Source organism: Bos mutus, chromosome 8 (assembly GCF_027580195.1).
Source record: "Bos mutus isolate GX-2022 chromosome 8, NWIPB_WYAK_1.1, whole genome shotgun sequence".
NCBI lineage: Eukaryota > Metazoa > Chordata > Mammalia > Artiodactyla > Bovidae > Bos > Bos mutus.
Window position 1 is genome coordinate 109,948,522 of NC_091624.1, and position 22,177 is coordinate 109,970,698.

At 38.9% G+C, this 22,177-nt stretch overlaps 1 protein-coding gene across 1 annotated transcript in view; it reads left to right on the forward strand.

Moving 5' to 3' along the window:
• Window positions 1-22,177, forward strand: part of NEK1 (NIMA related kinase 1) — a 132,849-nt gene that overhangs the window by 80,552 nt on the left and 30,120 nt on the right. The window contains 9 exon segments of the mRNA XM_070376046.1: window positions 4,582-4,665; window positions 5,090-5,173; window positions 5,605-5,682; window positions 6,570-6,665; window positions 9,446-9,577; window positions 11,451-11,516; window positions 11,597-11,825; window positions 14,260-14,412; window positions 18,201-18,377. Coding sequence (XP_070232147.1) covers window positions 4,582-4,665; window positions 5,090-5,173; window positions 5,605-5,682; window positions 6,570-6,665; window positions 9,446-9,577; window positions 11,451-11,516; window positions 11,597-11,825; window positions 14,260-14,412; window positions 18,201-18,377 — 1,099 coding nt within the window.

A 22,177-nucleotide genomic window follows, 5' to 3' on the forward strand; every position in this document is an offset into this window, starting at 1 on the left:
GGTGATCCATCTATCCATAGCAGTTTACACAAAGTGTCCCCATGCTCTGCCTAATGACAAGGAGACCAAGCTCAGTGGCAACCCCCCCGCCCCCGCCTCCCATCAGGATATCTTCAGTAACAGCAGGTGACCTGGAAAGCAGCTTCATCTTCACAGAAGGGCCTGAGCAGGAGCTGCATCAGCACCAGAATAGTGAAGCAGACCAGAGTAACGTTACAAGAGTTCAGAATACCAGACTTGTATTGAAGTAAAGCCCACAAAAGTAGGCCAGAACCTGAATTTTAGTAAATTGAATCCAACCACAACCAAGTAGGATTTAGTCTGGAAACCCAAGTCTGTTTTGTTCCACCCTGTCAACAGGCTAAAGAAAAATCATGTGAGCGTAACAATTGATGCAGAAAATCTTTTGACAGAGATCAACATACATAATATAAACTGTCAGTAACTGAAAATCAGTGGGATTGTCCTCAACCTCATAATGCACATCTATAAACAAACTCACACCTAACTTAATACTTACAGGTAGAGGACTGAATGCTCTCCCACTACAGTCTGGAAAAAAACAAGGAAGTTAACTCTCACCACTTTTAATCATCATACTGCTGGCAGTTTTGGAGAAGGCAATGGCACCCAACTCCAGTACTCTTGCCTGGAAAATCCCATGGACGGAGGAGCCTGGAAGGCTGCAGTCCATGGGGTCGCTGAGGGTCGGACACGACTGAGCGACTTCACTTTCCCTTTTCACTTTCATGCATTGGAGAAGGAAATGGCAACCCACTCCAATGTTCTTGCCTGGAGAATCCCAAGGACGGGTGAGCCTGGTAGGCTGCCGTCTATGGAGTCACACAGAGTCGGACACGACTGAAGTGAGTTAGCAGCAGCAGCAGCAGCTGGCAGTTTTGGTTAGTGCAGTAAGGAACAAAAAAGAGAGTAAAGGCATACAGATTTGAAAAGAAGGAATGAAACTATTACTGTTTCCAGTTGACATGATTATCTGCATAGAATATCTCAAGGGCTGTATACCAAAGCACTTCTAGAACTAAAAATGAACTCATTATAGTTACATGATATAAGATCATTTCACAAAAGTCGACTGATTTCTGTACGTTGACAATGAAGAAATGGAAACTGATATTTAAAAAACAGCAATATACCATTTACAGTTGCCCCAAACAAAGTGGGGAGAAAAAGTATAATAATAAACATGTAAGATTTGTGCCATGAAAATGATAATATCTTGACGAAATTGTTAAATATTTAGAGACACTTGCCGTGGTCGTTAATTGGAAGTCTCAATGTGTAATAAAAAATGGCAAGTCTTCTTAAATTTGCAATTCTTATTAAAATCTCAGAAACATTTTAAAATAGATTTAGACAAGCGTGTTTTAAAATTTATAAATTAGGTTGAAAAAGTAGTTGCAGGTATGGACTGTGAATTTTAAATCATTATGACTAGGCTCAAACACATCTTTATTAATCAAAGTAGGAACAATTACAGTCAACACATTTTTGCAAATAAGAAATAAGTTTGTTTATTCCTGTAGTGTAAAAATCTGTGCTTCGGGATTGAACGAACTCTTGGAAAGCATTTTCTGCCTCTTGCTGATTATGGAAGCATTTTCCCTGCAAAAAGTTGTTGAGACACTTGAAAAAGTTTTAGTTGGTTAGCAAGGAGTCAGGTGAATATGGTGGATGAGGTAAAGCTTTGTAGCCCAATTCATTCAACTTTTGAAGCATTGATTGTGTGATGTGCAGTTGTGCATTGTGGGGAAGAATTGGGCTCATTATGTTGACCAGTGTCGGCTGCAGGCATTGCAGTTTTTGGTGCATCTTATCAATTTGCTGAGCATACTTCTCAGATGTAATGGTTTCACTGGGATTCAGAAAGCCATAGTGGATCAGACGGGAACCAGACCACCAGTGACCATGACCTTTTTATGGTGCAAGTTTGGCTTTGAGAAGTGCTTTGGAGCTTCTTCTTGATCCAACCACTGAGCTGCTCATCACTGGTTGTCATGTAAAACCCACTTTTTGTCACTCATCACAATCCAGTCAAGAAATGTCTCATCATTGTTAGACAAAAGTATGAACCTTGACTTCAGCCTCACACTGTATAAAACAGAACAGTTCATGCACTCTAATGTAAAAGAGAAAATTGTAAAACTTACAGGAAAAGAAGAAAATTTAAGACCTAAGACTAGACAAAGAGTTCTTAGACTTGACACTAAAAGCACAATCCATAAAAGAAAAACTTGATAAATTTGACTTCATCAGAATTTAAAACTTTTGCTCTTCAAAAGACCCTGTTAAGAGGAAGAAAATACAGGTTATATATTGAAGGAAAATATTTGTAACCTCATGTTTAACAAAAGATTTGTATCTAGAACATATAAAAACTCAACATTTAACTGTACAAAGTTATATAAAACTTTGTATATGTTTGGCACAGTGGTAAAGAATCTGCCTACCTATGGGCAAAAGACACTCTAAACCTTTCCTTGAAGAGAATATGCAGATGGAAGATAAACACATGCAAAGATGTTCAGCATTATTAGCCATTTGGGAAATGCAAATTAATTAAACCACAATAATGCATCACTGCCTACCCAATTGTGATAAAACCAAATGCTGATGAAGATGTGGAAAAAGGGAGTCATCAAACATTGCTGGTAGGGATGTTAACTGATACAGCCTCTTTGCAGAACTGTTTGGCAGTCCATTTTAAAACTGCAGATGGATCTGCAATACCAACAGTAGGCAATTCTACTTGTCCCAGAGAAAACTTATTTTCACAGAGAAACATTTTGTTGTTGAGTCACTGAGTCATGTCTGATTCTCTGAGACCCTTTGGACTATAGCCCACCAGGCTTTTCTGTCCATGGCATTTGCCAGGCAAGAATACTTGAGTGGGTTGCCATTTCCTTCTCCAGGGGATCTTCCCAACCCAGGAATTGAACCTACTTCTCCTGCATTGGTAGGCAGATTCTTTACCACTGTGCCACCAGGAAAGCCCAAGAAACTTTTAACATGAGTGTTACTAGCAACTTTACTCTTAATAGTCAAAAACGGGAAATCCAAGGGTCCTTCAGCAGGTGAATGATTAAATAAAGCGTAGCATTTCCATACCTTAGTCTACTACTCAACACTCAGATAGAACAAACCATTGAGTCTTGTGTCCATTGCCTTGAATGGACTGCAGGGGAGTAAAATCAAGTGAAAACCGTCAACTGGAGGAGGATACATACTGTGTGTATATATATAGAAGTTGTTGAAATATAATTGTAAAGATGGAGAATAGATCAGCAGTTGACAGGCAGGGATAGAGTAGAAAATGTGGCTGTGAAGTGATACAGTAATTGTACAATTAAGTATCTTGATTTGATGGTGGTCTAACAAAGCTGTGTGTGTAATAAGATGGTCTGTTGCAGATATAAAAATGTGCATGTGTAAGCAGTGAAATCCTGTGGTTCATGCAGGCCCAGCTTCCCAGTTTGGATAGTGCACCACAGTAATACAAGATGATACAGTTCGAAGAGACTGGATGAAGGGTACATGGGACGTCCCTGTACACTCCTTTTCTTCTTTCTGTTGTTAGCTATAATATTTCAAACTAAAATATTTCCTACATAGGCACATAAGGAAATCTGGAGGAAAATACTGTTAAACTTTCTCAGATGGTAGAATTATGAATGTCTTGTCTTTATTTTATATGTTTCCTATGGTGAACTTATATGATTTTTATGAGAGAAAAAGATACTGACATAAATAGATACAATCAAAACTAATTTCCAGTAGAAATTGTAATTGCATAATTTGCTCAAAAGGGTACATTTGCACTGTGAACTTGGAGGCCATTGGTAGCCTTGGAAATTTTTCAGAGCCATAGTGGGATCAGAACCCAAAGTGCAGCAGATTAAAACACAAATGGGAAGCAGAAAAATATAGGTGACAAATACAAAAAGTATACTTTTAGCAAGCTGATAGAGGCAAGATGGGCAGAGGGAAGAGGGCTTTGATTAGTAAGCTGGGAGGCTCTTGGAGCACCACTGCTGCTGCAGGAAGAGAGCGGGGTCCTTACAAGTCATTTTGGCAAGGAGCTTATTGCACCCTTGGGATAAACCATAAGATCACGAGTCCCTATGTGGTTGGGCGGGTCACTTGCAGTCTAGATATGCGGCATGCCTGCAAGCAGGGAACTGCAGCTAGCACGTTCCCTGTCGTGTGTGTGCTTAGTATGTAAGCAAACATGTAGACATGATGGGCCTTTGTAGAGAGAGATTTTGATTTGGAGTTTAGCTGACCTCCAAAGCAGTTTTTAAAACTCTGTTCACTTAAGTGGCTAGTAAAAGTGTAGCTGGTCTCTGTTAACATTGACTAAGTTTGGGATTTAATTGCTTTTTTCTGTTCCATGAATGCATTGGTTAAATTGATAAAGGACAGGGTCTGTTTTCTGTTTATCAGCTAATCATCTAGATGTGATCAGTACTTGCCAGCAAAAATAGTGGCCCCAGGCTGTTCCTAGGTAAGATGCTGCTGTAGCTATAGTCATTCTTTAAACTTAGTACATTACGTGACGCACAGGGCATCCTGCACAACCTGGCAGCTCTCTATGGAGGCAGGCCCAGCTCTTCACGAGGAGGGAAGCCGAGAAACAAAGAGGAAGAGGTACGCCTCCCGCATGCTCGCTGCCTGGCACCGTCACTTTGAGTTGATTGCCTTCCTTTCCTGCATGGTTTACGTTCTTCACGGTGATTGGAGGATTTGTAGGTCTGTAGGGACCTGTTAATAATATATCTTGGCTGACATACTGTGTTATGATTTTGCTCCATAACTGCTTTTCCGTATTCTGATTTCAATTTCTTTCAATAAAATTAAAATTTTTTGTCACTGTAATGTATTTCTTTTCATAAATAAATTGGTCTAAATTAAACACTTGAAAGCTAATATTACATTTCCATTAACCAGATCTCAAAATTTTATTTCTTATATTCCCATTAACACTTTTCTTTAAATTAAAAACATTTTAGCAATAAAAATATTGGTAGTTTTTTTTTAAATTGAAATGTTGCCTTTTTTTTTCTCTTTGTAGGTTTATTTGGCAAGACTAAGACAAATAAGATTGCAGAATTTCAATGAACGCCAACAGATTAGAGCCAAGCTTCGTGGTGAAAAGGCAGGTTGAAAATCTATTTTTCAAAAAGTACTTGAATGACATTATAATATATTGAGATTAAAAATGCTGTGCCACTAACACAAGATAAAATCTCATGAAGACAGTGAAAGTCAAAGACCAAAAGAACTATATAGGAATACAGAAAATCATATTTATATGACTTAAAATTGATAAGACCTGTTGTTCCAGGGGAATTCTGAAAGGAAAGTGTGAGTAGTAGCCATGGACATATAAAAGGGGACATTTTATATCACTCTCTTTTTATCTGTTTTTCCCAGTGTCCATAGGAGTTGATGGTTCTGGAGGGTTCAAGTTGTAGCTCTGAATAAGTTACCATTTTTCATTTTTAGATGTTTATTTATTCATATAAACTCTGCAGTGAATTTGCGGTTCTATCCTAAGTGCTGCTGTGTTCACTACTTATTTTGTAGAAGGAAACTGACAGCTCTGAAGATCAAGAAGGAAGTGAGGAGGCCGATGTGAGGCGTAAAAAAGTGGAAGCCCTGAAGGTATGTACTGGAAGGTGATAGGGGTTTTCTTAGAGAAAAGGGAACCCAATAGAAAATTGTGTTCTTAAGTCTTTCATCGTTAAATCACCTTATTCTTTTGCCTTAACTTTTCTTTGTCCTCGCTTTGTTTCTGAAAAGTAGCATTTCTCTCTCTCTTTATATCTTATTTATGGAGAACAATTTGATGAAAGCATGGCATAAATACATGGAACTATCACACAAGTAATCTTAAAAAGAGAAAATGGTAACCGTGAAAATGAAAAACATAGTGTCCATTTCTGTGAAGACAAGTTTGTGCATAATTGTCATGTTTTAAAACTTTTCCATGTTTATTTCCTTTTGAATGCACATTCATTTATTTTCACTCCAGAGATACTTATTGAGCAGCTGCTGTGTTTTGACACCTGATTTAGGTGCTGGGTTTGCAGCCTGTTTGTATTCTGGAGGGGCACCCCCCCCACCAACACACACACACATACTCTCAGCCACACTGTCTCACATAGACATGCATTCACATATACTGTTGTTGTTTAGTCACCCAGTCGTGTCTGACTCTTTGTCACCGCATGGACTGTAGCCCCCCCAGGCTCCTCTGTCCATGGGATTCTCTAGGCAAGAATACTGGAATGGGTTGCCATTTCCTTCTCCAGGGGAATCTTCCTGGCCCAGGGATCAAACCCAACTCTCCTGCATATACGATGATTTCTTTACAACTGAGCGACCTAGGAAGCCTGTACACATATACACTTACACACAACTCTAACCAAAAAAGATTAATGTGTGTTTGTATGTAAGCATATATGGAAATACTTTTTAGACCAGGAAAGAAAGGCAAACCCCGTGCCTTTCTTTCTGGCGTTAATTTTGTGGATTGTCCTCCTTTCCAGGCCCAGGCAAGTGCCCGTGCAGCCGTCCTGAAGGAGCAGCTTGAGCGCAAGCGGAAGGAGGCATATGAGAGAGAGAAGAAAGTGTGGGAGGAGCATGTAAGCCAAGGCCCCTGTGAGGACCCTGCCTTTGCCACCCTCCCAGCTCTCAAGGGAGCTGTGCCAGCCACAACCCTGTGATTCTGTGTTTTTATTCTCATTCATTTTCCTGCGTCTCTGTCTCTTTCATCATTTAAGAATGATGATCTATGTGGAAGTTATTTTGGTGTTTGATGTAAGGTGAGATAAAATAGCATTTGTATTTATCTATACTTCCAAGAGTAGTTAAGTTGATAATTTCATATGTTTATAAATCTGGCCTCAGTATTTGGTGAAATTTTGAGTTTTGTCATTAGGTGTCATTGTTAATTAATTTTTCAGCAACTAGTGTAATTGCAGATAAAACAGAAACAGTTTTACAGTGATAATTAAAAACCTTTTGTGAAGATATAAACAATATAGAAAAGTCTTTTGACTGTATTAACCTGGTGATAAAATAGCTAGTGGAAAAAGCTTCCAAAGCAGCTTCTTTCCTAACCCTCACTTATGAAACTTTCAGATCAGTGTTTTATTCCTTTTGCACATTAAAAAAAAAAAAAACTTTGATTGAATTTTTACAAAGCTTGTTAGAATGAAGTAGATATTCTAAAATTAGCCAGGTAATCAATTTGTAACAAATTGAGTTATATTTGTTTTGAAGTTTTACATTTTTCTTCTATGAAATTTTTCTTCTTAACTTAGTTAATTTTTATGTTTTTTTTTATGTCAATCATCTTTCTGAATAACGGACTCAATCTAATGTTTTCTTCTTTCACAAATTAAAAAATACATGATGGTCTTCTATCTTACAGTCTGGTTAATGTTGAATAGCATTAACATTTCTGTCTAAAAATAATATATCCATGATATTTACACAGAAGGCTCAAGTTCTCCTGTATTAATAAATGTATTGCTTGGCTTATAGTGGTGTTGCCACATCTCAGTAGTTACTCTGAATTACCCTTAATTTTTTAATAACTGAATTAGTTTTGTTTTAAAGTAATTATGAGAGTTAGGAGGATGTTTTGTTTGTTTTCATTATTTGGTTTAGATTTCATTTGCCTTTCTTTACTTGTTTGTTATCTCAGGTTCTTTATGTCTGTTTAGTTGACCCGGGGAGAGACAAGTAGATGTTTGATCATAAAGTGTAAGCATTTCCTGGAGGCTGCTCAGGATCCTTCTTATTAGATGCCAGTGACTTTCTTAGACCATGGATCAGATATCTTCAGAGACTCTGTCTGTACTAGTCATTAGCCATATATGTGGCAGCCATATAGATTTTAGTATAACACGGAGTAGATTTTTAATAATAATGTGTGAAACATTTTCTTCATTAAAATACCTTCTGTTGATTAAAAGAAAAGATTTTTTTTTCCAAGATGAGTAGTGTGAAAAGAATGTCACAGCTCTCCCTCCTGTATCTTGATCCTGCTGGACTGAATTTGGTGGTCTTTGTTCTCATGCCCTGTTTAACTCATAACATTTATCAATAAGTATTTTTGTCTATAACTTAAGTTTTCTCTTAAGGTCGAAGTTAATATAGATTGTGCCTTTGGTGTTGTATCTAAAAGTTATTGCCAAACCCAAGGTCATATGGATTTTCTCCTGTGTTATCTTCTAGGGGTTTTTATATAAAGTTTTGAATTTTACATTTAGGCCTGTAATCAGTTGTGAGTGAGTACTTGTCGGGGTGTCAGGTTGTTTGTGTGTTTGCCTGTGGGTGTCCAGTAGTTCTAGCACCATTTGTTGATAAGCAGTCTGTGCTTTCTCCAGTGAATTGTCTTTGCTCCTTTGTTAAATGCAGTTGACTGTATTTGTGTAGGTCTGTTTCTGGGCTCTCTGGTCTGTTCCGTTGATCTGTTTTCATTATTATTACACTGCCTTGATAACCTCAGCTTTCAGTAAGTCTTGAAGTCAAGTAGTGTCATTCCTCCAACTTAGTTCATCTCCTTCAGTTTTATGTTGGCTATCTCCATCTCCTTTTGAACAGAATAGTTGTTGGTATAAAATGAAAGATCAGAGAACTAAATGCTAGAATTGGATTACTATCTTATGCTTAGAACATGCTCAATAAATACTAGTTTGAAATATTGATATTGATACTTTCTCATCAGAAATTCTTATTTACTTGTTTCAAGAAGAGAGAGAAGTTGGGAGTGACTTGCTGCCGTGCTCCTGTGAGCAGACTGAGAAATGCCATTTCCTTATACTTACTGAAAGTTCAGAACATGATTTCACATTGTTTACAGAGTCTCCATGGCAAGATAAAAGCAAAAACATGAGAAAATAACAAATGGTATTTTCAGTGAAGTAAATCTTACTACCTGTACTTTGCACATTTTCCTTTCTTATTTATGTTGACATTTTATAATCAGGGCTCTCATGATGGGTAACTGATGTTCACGTTAAGATTGTACCAAACTTTAGAATTTGCAGAAGCATCCTTTTTGAAATATAAGATTAGTAAGTAAGCTTTTTTTTGTTTTTGCCAGATTTTGTAAGGGTTGAAATTAGAGCACTAATGTTTAATCTTTTAGAAGGCAATTTGTAAAACATTGTTAATGTGGTGGAAAGGAGTTATTTAGCACCATGGGACACATGGCTGTGTATGTGAAGCCAGAGACGTGTCTGTCTATTCACTGATATTTCCCCAGCACCTAGTACATTGCCTTGCACAGCGAAAGTTGAGGAATGAAAAAACTTCTTGCGGTTTGAGTGTATAGGCACTGATCTTATATATATACCACTTTGTCTCTTCATGCAAATGTAAATTGGCCAATGTGCTTACATTCTTATTACAGTTGGTGGCCAAGGGAATAAAGAACTCTGATGTGTCTCCGCCGTCAGGGCAGCAGGAAATGGGGGGTTCCCCAACAAAGCAGCCAATGAGACCTGTTATTTCTGTGACTTCGGCTTTGAAGGAAGTGTGTATGGTAAGCTTTCTATAATTTAGAATTCCTCAAAGTCAAAGAATACTAAAGGGACTAAATTTAATTAAATTACCTAAATTCCTAATGTCTGATTAGGTTTTTCTAGGGAAAAAAATTCTTAAGATTTTCATGTATGGTTTACTCTTGAGTATTGGAGCCTCACTGCTCTTAGGTTTCACATATAAGACCACCTGATAGATAAAAATATATTAAAATGATTCCCTAATACTCTAAAAGACTCTTGAACATATAGAAATGTGTGAAAAATAATGCAAAAAAACACTTTTACTCCCTGGCAGTCAAAATTAGCAGAAGTTCATTTCTTGGTATAGCAAATGTTAGAGGACTCAGCATAATTTCACTTAATTAATCAGTTATTTCTTTAAGCTTCTACTTTTGAATCTCTATCATGCCATATGGAATGTAAAACAAAGAACTGTGGGCAGGTAAAAAGTTTAAACTTGGAAGTACATATCAGGTATCCATCAGGATGAAATGGGAAGCACTCTATTCTGAGGTTGAGGGAAAGGGACTCCTGATGTGGGATTCTAGCCTGGAACTCAGCGGGCCAAGGAACAGTCTCCTGAGTCATGTTACACATTAACCTGATTCTTTCCTTTCCTGGTTGTTGAAGTCTGTGCCTATTATTTGTTGAATTTCATTCAGTTTTGGCAGACAGCACTGATATTATTGGCACACCAATTTTCTAAAACTTCTGTGTTTATCTTGGAAATAAGATTATGTAGGAAGTACCAGTCTTGGTTAACTCTCAAGAACTTCCTGTAGGAAAGCACTGTTGCTCAGCAGGGTTCATCTCCTCTCCTCTCTGTTAACGACTGTGTGCTGCACTCTTCACTCCACCCCTCAGATGCCAGGTGTGGGCCCTGCCCGGTCCCAGTCTCACCCCATGTAGCTGCTCACCTCTCTGGTTGTAGCGACTGCTAATTCCTGCCACTTCACTGGGTAAAATGCTCTTTGTCTGATTTACAGGTATAACTCTGAAACTGACCACTATTTAATAAAATTTGAGGTAATCCATGTAACCAAATGCTTTTCCTTTATGGGTTTTCTTGGTAAATATCACTTCCTTAAAACTTTGAGAACTGCTTTTCCTTACCCTGAGTCTTCCAGGTACCTTTGATTTCATGGTTTCTGTAACTACTAATTTCTTTTTTTATGTATTTCATATATTAGTTGGTCTAATTACTTTGATTATACTAATCAGAAAACAAAATTTATTTTAGCATTAGCACAAAGTACATAGGACTCTTTACTGTTACTCTTTGCTTAGGGAGAAAAGCCAGTTCTCAATTATGTTTAGTAACTCCGGGAGTTGGTGATGGACAGGGAGGCCTGGCGTGCTGCGATTCATGGGGTCGCAAAGAGTCGGACACAACTGAGCGAGTGAACTGAACTGAATGGCTTAATAACAATATATGTACCTGAGACATAAAGACAGCTTACAAACAACACACACTCTCTTGATTATTCATCTGTCAAAACATCCCTAATTCTAATTGAGTATAAAAATTAATTTTTAAAAAATTTCTGCCATATATTTATATTTATCAAAAATCAGGTGCCAAAGTGGAACACGATATAGTTAAATAAGAAGAAGGGGATATAGTTAAATATCTGATCTAGTAACCCAGAAATGTGACAATAATTGAGAATTGGCCATTCTAGCATATATCACAGCTATTAGATGATAATAAGTAATTATTTCTCATTGCTGATAATGAAGGAAGCTATGTTAACATTTTACAGGAATAAAAAAACAAGGAGCATGGAATGCTAATGAAAAACAAAAAGTAAAAATACCAAAAATTTTAAGGTATGCTTTAAAATAACATTATTTCTTACTCTGTGTTTAAAGGACCAAAGTCTAACTGATGCCCAAGAAACCTCAGAAGAAATGCAGAAGAGTAACAGTGCTGTTTCAGTAGGTACAGTTTTCAAATTTCCTGTCAATCATTCCACTTAATCATACACTATTAAAATACAACATTTTAACTGTTTCAGAGTAAACGAGAAATACTACGTAGATTAAATCAAAATCTTAAAGTTCAAGAAGATGAAAAGGGAAGGCAGAGTCGTCGTGAAACGGGTACAGTAACTGTTCATGAAGATGCCAAAGAGCTGGAAAAAGAAAAGTCAGTTTCATCGGATCGAAAAAAATGGGAGACAGGAGGCCAGCTTGTGCTTCCTGTGGACGAGCTGGCCCTGGACGCTTCCTTCTCTGTGACAGAAAGTGCGTATGAGTGTGCCCAGGTGCCGTCTGGTCCACCCAGGCCCCCGTGTGGCCAGACACTGAGGACGCCCCACGTAGAGGGGCTGAGAGCCTGGAGGGGGTTCTGTAATAAGTGAGACATGGAGAAAACCATTCGCTTCAATGTGGGAGGGCTTTCACCTTTTTTTTTTTAAACACCCTTTTAAGCTTTCTCTTTTTAAACATTTTATTTATTTTTGATTGCTCTGGATCTTTGTTGCTTTGCTTCTCTAGTTGCAGCAAGCAGAGGCTGCTCTCTTGGTGTGGTGTGCAGGCTTCTCAGTGCAGTGGCTTCTCTTGTGGAGCACAGACTCTGGGTGCACAGGCTTACAGGCAGTTGCAGTACATGAGCTCTAGAGTGCAGGCTCAGTAGTTGTCGCACACAGGTTTAATTGTTCCGAGACGTGGGGAATCTTCCAGGAGACCCATGTCTGCTGCATTGGCAGGTGGATTCTTATCCACTGTGCCAGCAGGGAAATCCCACGAGAGGATTTTTCCCAACGATCTGTGATGTGAAAGCAAGAACGAATGGCACGCATGTAACCTGTGTTACTCCAGCCCTTCCTCCCACCTTAGAGTCACCTGTTACCAGGAGTAATTCTTGGTGAGAATCAGAAGAGTGCACTTGGGCAGAATCTGGGAAGGTTGGGGCGGTATTGAGCAGGCCTGTGGAGAGTCTCATAGGCCATCCCTTTCTTTGCTCAGCGAGGATTCCTGAGCCCCTGCCCTTGTCTCACGTTGTCCCGGCCCTGGAGTGCAGCAGGGAACTGATGAGACACATGCTGGTGGGGGTTCGCTTTTTAGGTGGCTGATCTGATCACCGCCTGAGTGCTATTTTATGTGGTTTTTTTGATGGGCCATTTTGGTAGAATTCTTTCTTTTTAATACCCTGAAGCAAAGTTCACAGACTCCACAGCAGGCAGTTATGTATTGAGTCCTACTGTCTCACACAGACACACACACACAGGCTTGTAAGGGCTTCATGGGAAGTCTACGAGTATGTCAGAGGAATAACTTTGAAAAGCAAATGAGGATGCATCAGGGAAGGAAAATTGAGAGTGTGATATGAATTTAAAGGGAAGAGAGGAGGAGGGCAAGATGAGGGCTAGAAAATCTGCACAGTGTTTGTCAGAGGAGGCCTTGTGACCTTGGTGAAAGCAGTGTCGCTAGAGGTCAGGGGGCAGAAGTAGAATCTGGGGATTAAGGAGTGAGTAAAAGGTGAGGGAGGAGCACCTTCTGGAAGCTGAGCTGTGAGGGCAAGGGAGGGATGCAGTGCCCCCTGGTGGAACCTTACAGAAAAGAGCCTGAGAGTCAAAGTACAGCCTGCCATGCTTCTCAGTACCTGATTGACCTTGGTTTCAGGGAGCATGAAAATCCAGTGTCCTTTCCCATGCCTGAGCCAGGCTCCCTGTGGTTTTCATGCCACTTGCTTTGTCCTGTCTGCCTCCTCACCGCTCACTTCGTGTCACTGGAGTCTAGCCACTTTACTTCACGGCCCTCCTCCCTTCTTTTCTTAAGTCATTTGCATGGTGGCCTCCTTGTTTCTTTCCTCACCCTGTTGTTCAGCCTTCCCCCATTTCTGAATTCCTCCATGAGCTCTTCACAGTGTTGTCTGTGTACAACCCTGGTCCCCACCTTCCATCCCTCACCCCCTTCACCTGACTTCCAGCCCCTCAGCCCCATTCAGATTGCTTTGTCACCTCTATCAGATACCATGTGGCTGTAAGTTATGGGTCTCTTCAGTGTTCTTTGATCTTTTTAACCATCCTTTTAAAAATCGTTTCTTACTGGTAATCATTTTGCCTAAAGAAAACCGAATATTGTCTGATAACTTGCAGGTATTTACTTTCATGGACGGGTACACAAAAATATGTATCATGTATTTGGTCACCGTTGAAAGTTGGTATCACTTACATACCCCATAATATTTGAGAGTATATCCTGTCTATTACTGCTGGGTACCTATATGCTTCATGTATTAATTATTACCAAATGTTCTGAAGACTCAAACTTCAGTAGGTGATTTTCTCTGTTTTGCTTTGCAAAATTTTATTCAAAAGGTTAACCCCAAATTATTACTGTCAAATAGGAAGTGTCAGTTGCTTACTTAGGTTAAAGAAGATAAAACAAATTTTCTTAGAGTAGTTTTCTCTACTTTTAATCCATATCACGTTTGTCTTAGGATTTTTTTTTCTATTCTCTGCAATTTATAGAAACAAAATATTAACATATTTTATCTATTTTTGTACTATCCCAAATTATTCTTAGTTTAAAATTTTTTTTCTCAAGTAAAAATGTTATAGAAACATAACTTACATTTTTTCCATTTTTATATTTCCTAAAACTAGAATCTGCCTTTAATGCAATGTTGTTATTAGATTCTATCACTGAAATTTTTTATATCTTTTTATTTTAGAACATATAGTGGGAGAGGTTATTAAATTAGATCCTAGTGGATCTCCAAGAAAAGTCTGGGGGAAAAGTCCTACAGATTCTGTTCTGAGGATACTTGGAGAAGCTGAACTACAACTTCAGACAGAACTACTGGAAAACACATCTATTAGAAATGGTGAGCAGAGAAGCTATTTTTTTTATATTAGAAATAATGTTAAAAACATACTTAGTTACCATTTTGTGTATGTGATGCCTGAACACTTAAGATTTACTCTCTTAGCAGCTGTACATTTAGTGGTAACTGTAATTAACCACGCTGTGTGTTAGAGCTCTAGAAATTTATGCATAAACATAAATGTAAACAGCTGAAGGCTTGTACCCCTTAGAGACATCTCCCTGTTTCTCCCACCTCTGAGGCCCTGGCAACCACTGTTCCAGTTTCTGTGAGTTAGGCTTTTTAGATTCCATTTATATATATCATACAGTGTTTATCTTTTTGTGTCTGACTTATTTGTAACATTTAGAATAATATCTTCCATGGATTTCCTTCATTCTTAAGGGTGAATACTATTCCATTGTGTGTGTGTGTGTGTGTATATATATATACACACACATACCCCATTTTCTTTATCTATTTGTTCGTGTACACTCAGTTTCTTTCCATGTCTTGGCTACTGTGAATAGTTCTCCAGTGAATGTAGGAGTGCAGATATCCCTTCAAGATTCAGATTTAATTTTCTTTCAAGAAATACTCGGAAATGGAATTGGCTGTATAGTTCTGTTTTCATGTTTGAAGAACCTCAGTACTGTTCTCCAGAGGGGCTACACCAGTTCACATTCCCGCTAACAGTGCACAAGGATTCCCATTTCTTCACATCCCCACCAGTATTTGTCGTCTCTCCTTTTCTCCTTTTTTTTTTATAATAGCTATGGTAACAAGAATGAAATGATCTCTCATTGTGATTTTGATGTGCATTTCCCTGATTATTAGTGATATTGAGCTTCTCTTTATATATCTGTTGGCCATTTGTATGTCTTTGGAGAAATGTCTATTCAGTTCCTTTACTTTTTAAAACAAATTTAATTTTTATTGAAGTATAGATTTACAGTGTTGTGGAAGTTTCAGGTGTACAGCAAAGTGCTTCAGTTATATATATATACAGAAAACCACTCTTTTCTAGATTCCTTTCCCATATAGATCTTTACAGAATATTGATAGAGCTCCCTGTGCTATACAGTAGGTCCTTGTTAATTATTCTTTGCCCACTTAAAAATTGCTATCATTAATTAATAATGGTAAAAAATTTAATATGCCAGATTTTTTTTGCTGTTGAGTTGTATGAGTTCCTTAAATATTTTATGTTAAACTCTTATCACATATATAGTATACAAATAGTTTTTATTATTCTGTAGATTCCCTTTTTATTTTATTGGTTTTTCCTTTGCTGTGCAGAAGCTTTTTACTCTGATGTAGTCTCACTTTTTGTTTTTCTTTTTTTTTTCCTTCTGTTGCTCATGCTTTCGTGTGTTATCCAAAAATTTCTTAGTAAGATGTATACAATCTTTTTTTGAAGTGCCTAGTCAAGTGTGTTGCTTATTTTTCCATTACGTTGGTTTTCCTTTGGTTGGTTACATGTGTAGATTATATCATCAATAGTTGGAAATAGTTTTTTTGTCCAGTATTTATTTGATGATTTCTTTTTCTTCTCATTGCATTTGAAAGCCTGTAGACCAGTCTTCAGTCCTCATGGTGCTTGTTCCTGGTTTTAATAGATACTTTTTTATAGCAGAAGAGTCAGACTGAACAGATCACAGGTGTGACCTCTGCCACTGTCAGACTGTTGATGAGGCTTGGTGAAGGGAAAATGTTCCAAAGCATGAGCAACACTGTAGTTTTGTTCTTGTTGACTAGGAAGAAGTAAGGTAAAACAGCTTACAGATACCTGTTCACAACTTTGTTCCCTAAGGGGGTTAACTGAACCAGGCAGCTCCTGCTGGTCCAGGGTTACAGATGGACTGTGGGCAGCAAAGAGGGCCCGCCTGACTTTAGTGATGATGAACTAAGCAGAGACAGTGAGCAAGGCTCTCTGCTTTTCCCCACCTACTTCAGTCACGTGTGCTCAAACATGGCAGACAGAAGATGGAATTGTTTGCTGGAAATACAGTGGGTTGAGGACCTTTGGAGGAGAATGTTTTTAATGATGGACTCTTGCTTAAATTTTAATGGGGAAGGTAAGGAGAGTATCTGTGGTAGGTTCAGTGGGTTGTGAGTCCTGGTCGGGTTTGGGTGGGGTAGCAGAGGGTGATGAGTGGGAATACAGGATGTTAGGGGTTAGGAGGTGGGACAGTTAACTTTGAACATTCTGAGGAGCTGTGTTTAGTGACAGGATCTCTAAGATGTGAACATGGAGTGACTGAGGTGAGGGGAAGAAAGCATCATGGGGATGAATTGACCAGCCCAGATCCAGGAGGCTTGTTCAAGGTGTAGACATAAATCTAGCAGGTTAGCTAAGACAGAACCCGGGTGGGAGCTCCCAGCAGTGAACTGGAGAGCAGCATCTCCAAGGAGTGGATGTGGCTGACTTGGGTGTCTTCCAGTCATTGCAGTGAGCTGTTCGGGCAAATCCATGCTCTCCAGACAGCAGTGAAAAGGATGGAAAGTTTCTGAGCATTTGCCACAAAAACACACAAAAACTTGAGTTCATAATTTTAAAGATAGCACCTTGATATATATATACACATATGTATGTGTGTATGTAATTCTGACATTTCTGTATAGATGTAAAAGTTTCACCCAAAGGAAGAGGCAAATAAACCATGTTAACCACCTTAGAAATTTATTTTTATTTTTAAATTTTTTCACCACTTGGTATTTGTGGCTTTATTATCAAGTAACTGTATTATTTTGTAACTATTGTCAAGCTTCAGTATGTTTCAAATAACTAAATGCTGCAACTGAGACATTAAAAATGCAAACTAACTTACCAAAATAATTGTATTCTGAGTATTATATATAATATTATACATTTTATATTATATAAAGGGTTTTTATACAAAAAGTTAAGGTTTGTTTATGATCATTGAAAATCTGAAATACATTTGAACAAAGCATTCCTATGCATACATATGTAATCACTCAACAAAACCATATATGAGTGGTTTTGAAAAATAAAATTACATTCATACAACAAAGGTGAAATATTTTTATTAATTTGACAGTATTATTACAAAACTACATACATATGAATGATATGACTTCATTCTGTATATTTGCAGATTTTAAGAAATAAATTTTATTTTAAGAAATTTGTATAGTTCATAATCATTAAAATGTCTATCCACAGGCATAATGTAGACCCAGTCCCAGTGAATAGAAGAGTTTTGATGGTCAGTCATATCATCTGTGTATGACACCATAATTTTAGAAAAATATCCTATTCAGTTGTACAGTTTGATACATCTTCATAGCTCTGCTTGTCATCAGTAATTACAGATGAGGTACAGAGCTTAGAGGAGAATGTACAGAGAACTAGGTACTCAGGAAAGAGTATCACTGGTTTCTCAAGTGGAGAACACCATAAACACCCAGACACAGTAAATTAGTCATTAAACTAAGTGTCAGTCCTTCACAAAGGTTCGTACACTGTTGTGTCATACATAGCTTTGATGCTGAAATGTCTTAAGTTCAAAAACTGAATGAGAGCTGTGATTTTTAAGTAAAGTCAAACATTTTTCTAACTGATCTGAAAAACCTGAAAAACAGTATCTTTATAACAAAAATGCCTTCGAATTTAAATTTAATTTGACTATCATGTGCCTTAATCATTTATTAATTTCTAGTACATAACAGAACTTAACTAGTAGTTACCTGCTGTGAGAGTGAACTTTGTTCTAAATGCTATTGCAGATAAAAGTCAAGTCAGTGTGAGAACATAGCATGATTTTTCATTTTTGTTGTTTCAGAGATTTCTCCTGAAAGCGAGAATTTCAAATCCTTAATTACTGAAGAAGAAAAAGTAAAATGTATTCCACTTGAAATGAACCCACCAGCTACTCTTGATTCTTCTGTTGAGACAAACAGTCCAAACATTAGTGAAGCATCTCCACAGACAGCATTGAAAGCAGAAGGAGATTTGGAGGGTATGTTTTCATGGGGCAAAAGATTTATTTGGTTTAATAATACTTCATTGTCTTCCTTATAAACAAACCTTCAAAATATTTGTTTATGTTTGGGTGATTCATCTCAAATTAGGTTCACTATTTTTCCAGTACCAGGTCTTTTTTTATCACCACATTGCAAATCACCCCAAAACATAGTGTTAGAACAACATCCATTTTACTCTGTCTCCCAGTTTTAGAACAACAGCCAATTTTACTCTGTCTCCTCATTTTGTGTGTTGGGAATTGAGTCAAGCCCTGGCTCACCGCCGTACTTTTCTAGTGCATGTGCTGTCATCTCTGTGATGACCTGGTCTCGTGGGTCCAAGAGGGCTTAACTGGTGTCCTGACTGGTACAGCTGAAAGATGGTGAGGCCTGCCCCTTCCTCTTCATACAGCCTCCAGGCCTTTCTCTGTACTCTGTCCAACAGGGTGGTCTGACGTCTTCCATGGCTCACAGGTACACAGGCAGAAGCTGCTTATACTCGTAGAAGCTAGTCTCCAAACTGGCACAGGGTTGCTTCTGCTGTACTTCATTGGTCAAAGTAGTTACAAACAAGCCTGGATTAAGAGGGAGGGGAAACAGACACCTCTCAAGGGTAAAAGGGTTAAATGTTTTGTTGTTGTTGAGTCATTTAGTCATATCCAACTCTTTGCGACTCCACGGACTGCAGCATGCCAGGCTTCACTGTCCTTCACCATCTCCCAGAGTTTGCTCAAACTTCTGTCAGTTGAGTCAGTGATACTATCTCATCTTCTGTTGTCCCCTTCTCCTGCCTTCAGTCTTTCCCAGCATCACAGTCTTTTCCAGTGAGTCGGCTCTTCATACCAGCTGGCGAAAGTATTGGAGCTTCAGCATCAGTCCTTCCAATAGATTATTCAGGGTTGATTTCCTTTAGGGTTGACTGGTTTGATCTCCTTTCAGTCCAATGGACTGTCAAGAGTCTTTGTTTTTGTAGCCATCTTTAATGTTAATGTCTGCCCTTTTACCAAACTTATTTACATCCCCTCACATGCAGAATACACTGACTCTTCATAGCCACATCTTATTATGACATTGGCTCAGATGTTGTCCTCAAGGTCAAGTCTGTGTTTAAATGAGGTTCTTTGGGTGCAGTTCTTTGAATACATTTACTTTCAATCTGAAGACCTAGAGAGTTCTTTTCACTTGCTTTTTCACTAATAAATCTAACAGTGATGAAGAGGATGTGAGACTCCTTGTCAAAAATAGGGAAGGTACAAGATTGTGGGTACATAGAAATGGGATCCCACCAGGAGTAGCTTGGCTGGCTTGCTTCCCTCCCACCAAACATTGGTACCCTCAAAGGCTCTTCTTTTGGGCTATATCTTTCCTTTCAATCACGCTGGGGAGTGCTTCTGCAAGTATTAATGATTTTGTAAATTTTGTATGAATGTTACTGACATTTAGTGAAAAACCACTGGGGTATTTGGTTTGGGTTTGTTTTTTTTGAGACTGTGCCCTCTACCTGCAGTTTCTGTGAGGAAGGCAATTGAGATGCTCAGCAGTCTTCTTGTCCAACAGCAAGAGTCAGAAAGACAGACCTTTAAATCCTCTGTGCCCCAGCAGAAGGTCTTACGGCCTTCTGTTTTTGACCTCTGTCTTTGCCCTGAGACCATGCCCTGAGACCTCAGGCATACTTTGCCTGAGGTTAGTGTCTATTTGGAGGCATCTTTTCCCTTGAGAAACTGCCTCTTCTGAGTTCTCTTCATGAGCTACACTGATCTTTTTTCAACTCACCTTTTTCTCCTTGTAGTTTATAAGTGGCTGCCTTAGGAATCTCACTGGCACTGTAAATGGTCTACTCAGATAGCTCCTTAGCTCGGTCACTGAATCTCTTAGGTGCATTTTCTTTCATCTTTTTTCATGTCACAGGGCCACTTTCTGCCACCAGGTCACAAGAATGCCCTTTCCTCCAGCCTCCAGTAACCGCCTTTCATGGGCCAGGCTCTCACCACAGCCTCCTTGAAACCTTTCAGTGTCAGATGCTGGCCTGTCCCCAAACTAGTGCACATATCTAACCTTCGTTGTGTCAACACCCTATCTACAGATAGGAAATTCTGTTTCAGTTATCTCTCACTGCAAAGCAGTTTGCTTCCCAGACTTAGTGACTTAACTGTCTTGATTTATCTCACACTCTGTGGATCCAAAATCACTGCAGATGGTGACTGCAGCCATGAAATTAAAAGACGCTTACTCCTTGGAAGGAAAGTTATGACCAACCTAGATAGCATATTCAAAAGCAGAGACATTACTTTGCCAACAAAGGTTTGTCTAGTCAAGGCTATGGTTTTTCCTGTGGTCATGTATGGATGTGAGAGTTGGACTGTGAAGAAAGCTGAGCGCCAAAGAATTGATACTTCTGAACTGTGGTGTTGGAGAAGACTCCTGAGAGTCCCTTGGACTGCAAGGAGATCCAACTAGTCCATTCTGAAGGCAATCAGCCCTGGGATTTCTTCGGAAGGAATGATGCTAAAGCTGAAACTCCAGTACTTGGCCACCTCATGAGAAGAGTTGACTCACTGGAAAAGACTGATGCTGGGAGGGATTGGGAGAAGGGGACGACGGAGGATGAGATGGCTGGATGGCATCACTGACTCGATGGACGTGAGTTTGAGTGAACTCCGGGAGATGGTGATGGACAGGGAGGCCTGGCGTGCTTTGATTCATGGGGTCGCAAAGAGTTGGACACGACTGAGCGACTGAACTGAACTGAGCTGTGGATTAGGAACTGGGACATTCCTTCTCCTCCTCATGGCATCAACTGGTATCGCTCAGTGGTTTTGAGCCATCAGCTGCGCTTACTTGGGTGGGAGATGCTGTCACTCCACACCTGGCATCTCAGCTCAGCTGGGCCTGCGCTGCTGGGTCCCACTCCTGTGCTTTAAGTCTCAGGGCCTTGCCATGTTGTCTCTCCAGGGTCCTTAAACTGCTTTCTTGGTGGTTTAAACTTCCAGATTCCAAAGTGGAAACTGCTGATTCTCTTAAAAGGCTGGATGTGGCCAGGCCTACAGGACTCCAGCTGTACCCCACAGGTCCAGGCAATCACACTGCTGATCCAGACTGAGGGACTTGGGACAACACAGCCCCCTCTGGATGAGAGGAAGGCTGGACAGCTGCCACATGTGTGACCTTGTAGTCTTGTGAAATATTCTTGTTCATTAGAATCTTAGTTAATGGGTATCTTATGTCTTTTCTTAAAAAAAAAAAAAAAAAAAAGAACCTGTTAGGTGTATATTTAATAATAGTGACTGTATAGCCTATTAGAGCTGGGACACTTTTTCTGCAAGAGCCATGTAGTAAATATCGTTGCCTTTGTGGGCAGTACAGTCACAAATCTAGTTTGTGGAATGAGTCACATTGATGTGGCTTAAGGTGCCAGAGAACAGTTACTCGTTTAAAAAATTTTGAGCAGGACATCCCTCCTCCAAGTGCTTACTTGTAAGGGTGACCAAAAAATCATTTGAATAAAAGATAAAAATTTTAAGAATTGGTATAATACGAATCATCTCTCTAAAACAGGACAACTAATTAGAAACTTTTAAAATAGAGAAGGAAAAAAAGGAATGGCCATGGTGGCTGAAACAAGAAAGTATTAATAATTTAGATAATTGGACAGGAAAAAGAGAAATTAACAAACGAAGAGAGAAACTCTCTTCTCATTGCTGTTAACTTTCGGGAAATATCACTCAGGTGAAAAATGAGCCACTGCCAGAGAACAGAGATAGTTCCCTGGTTATTAATTATTTGAGGGTTTAGGAAA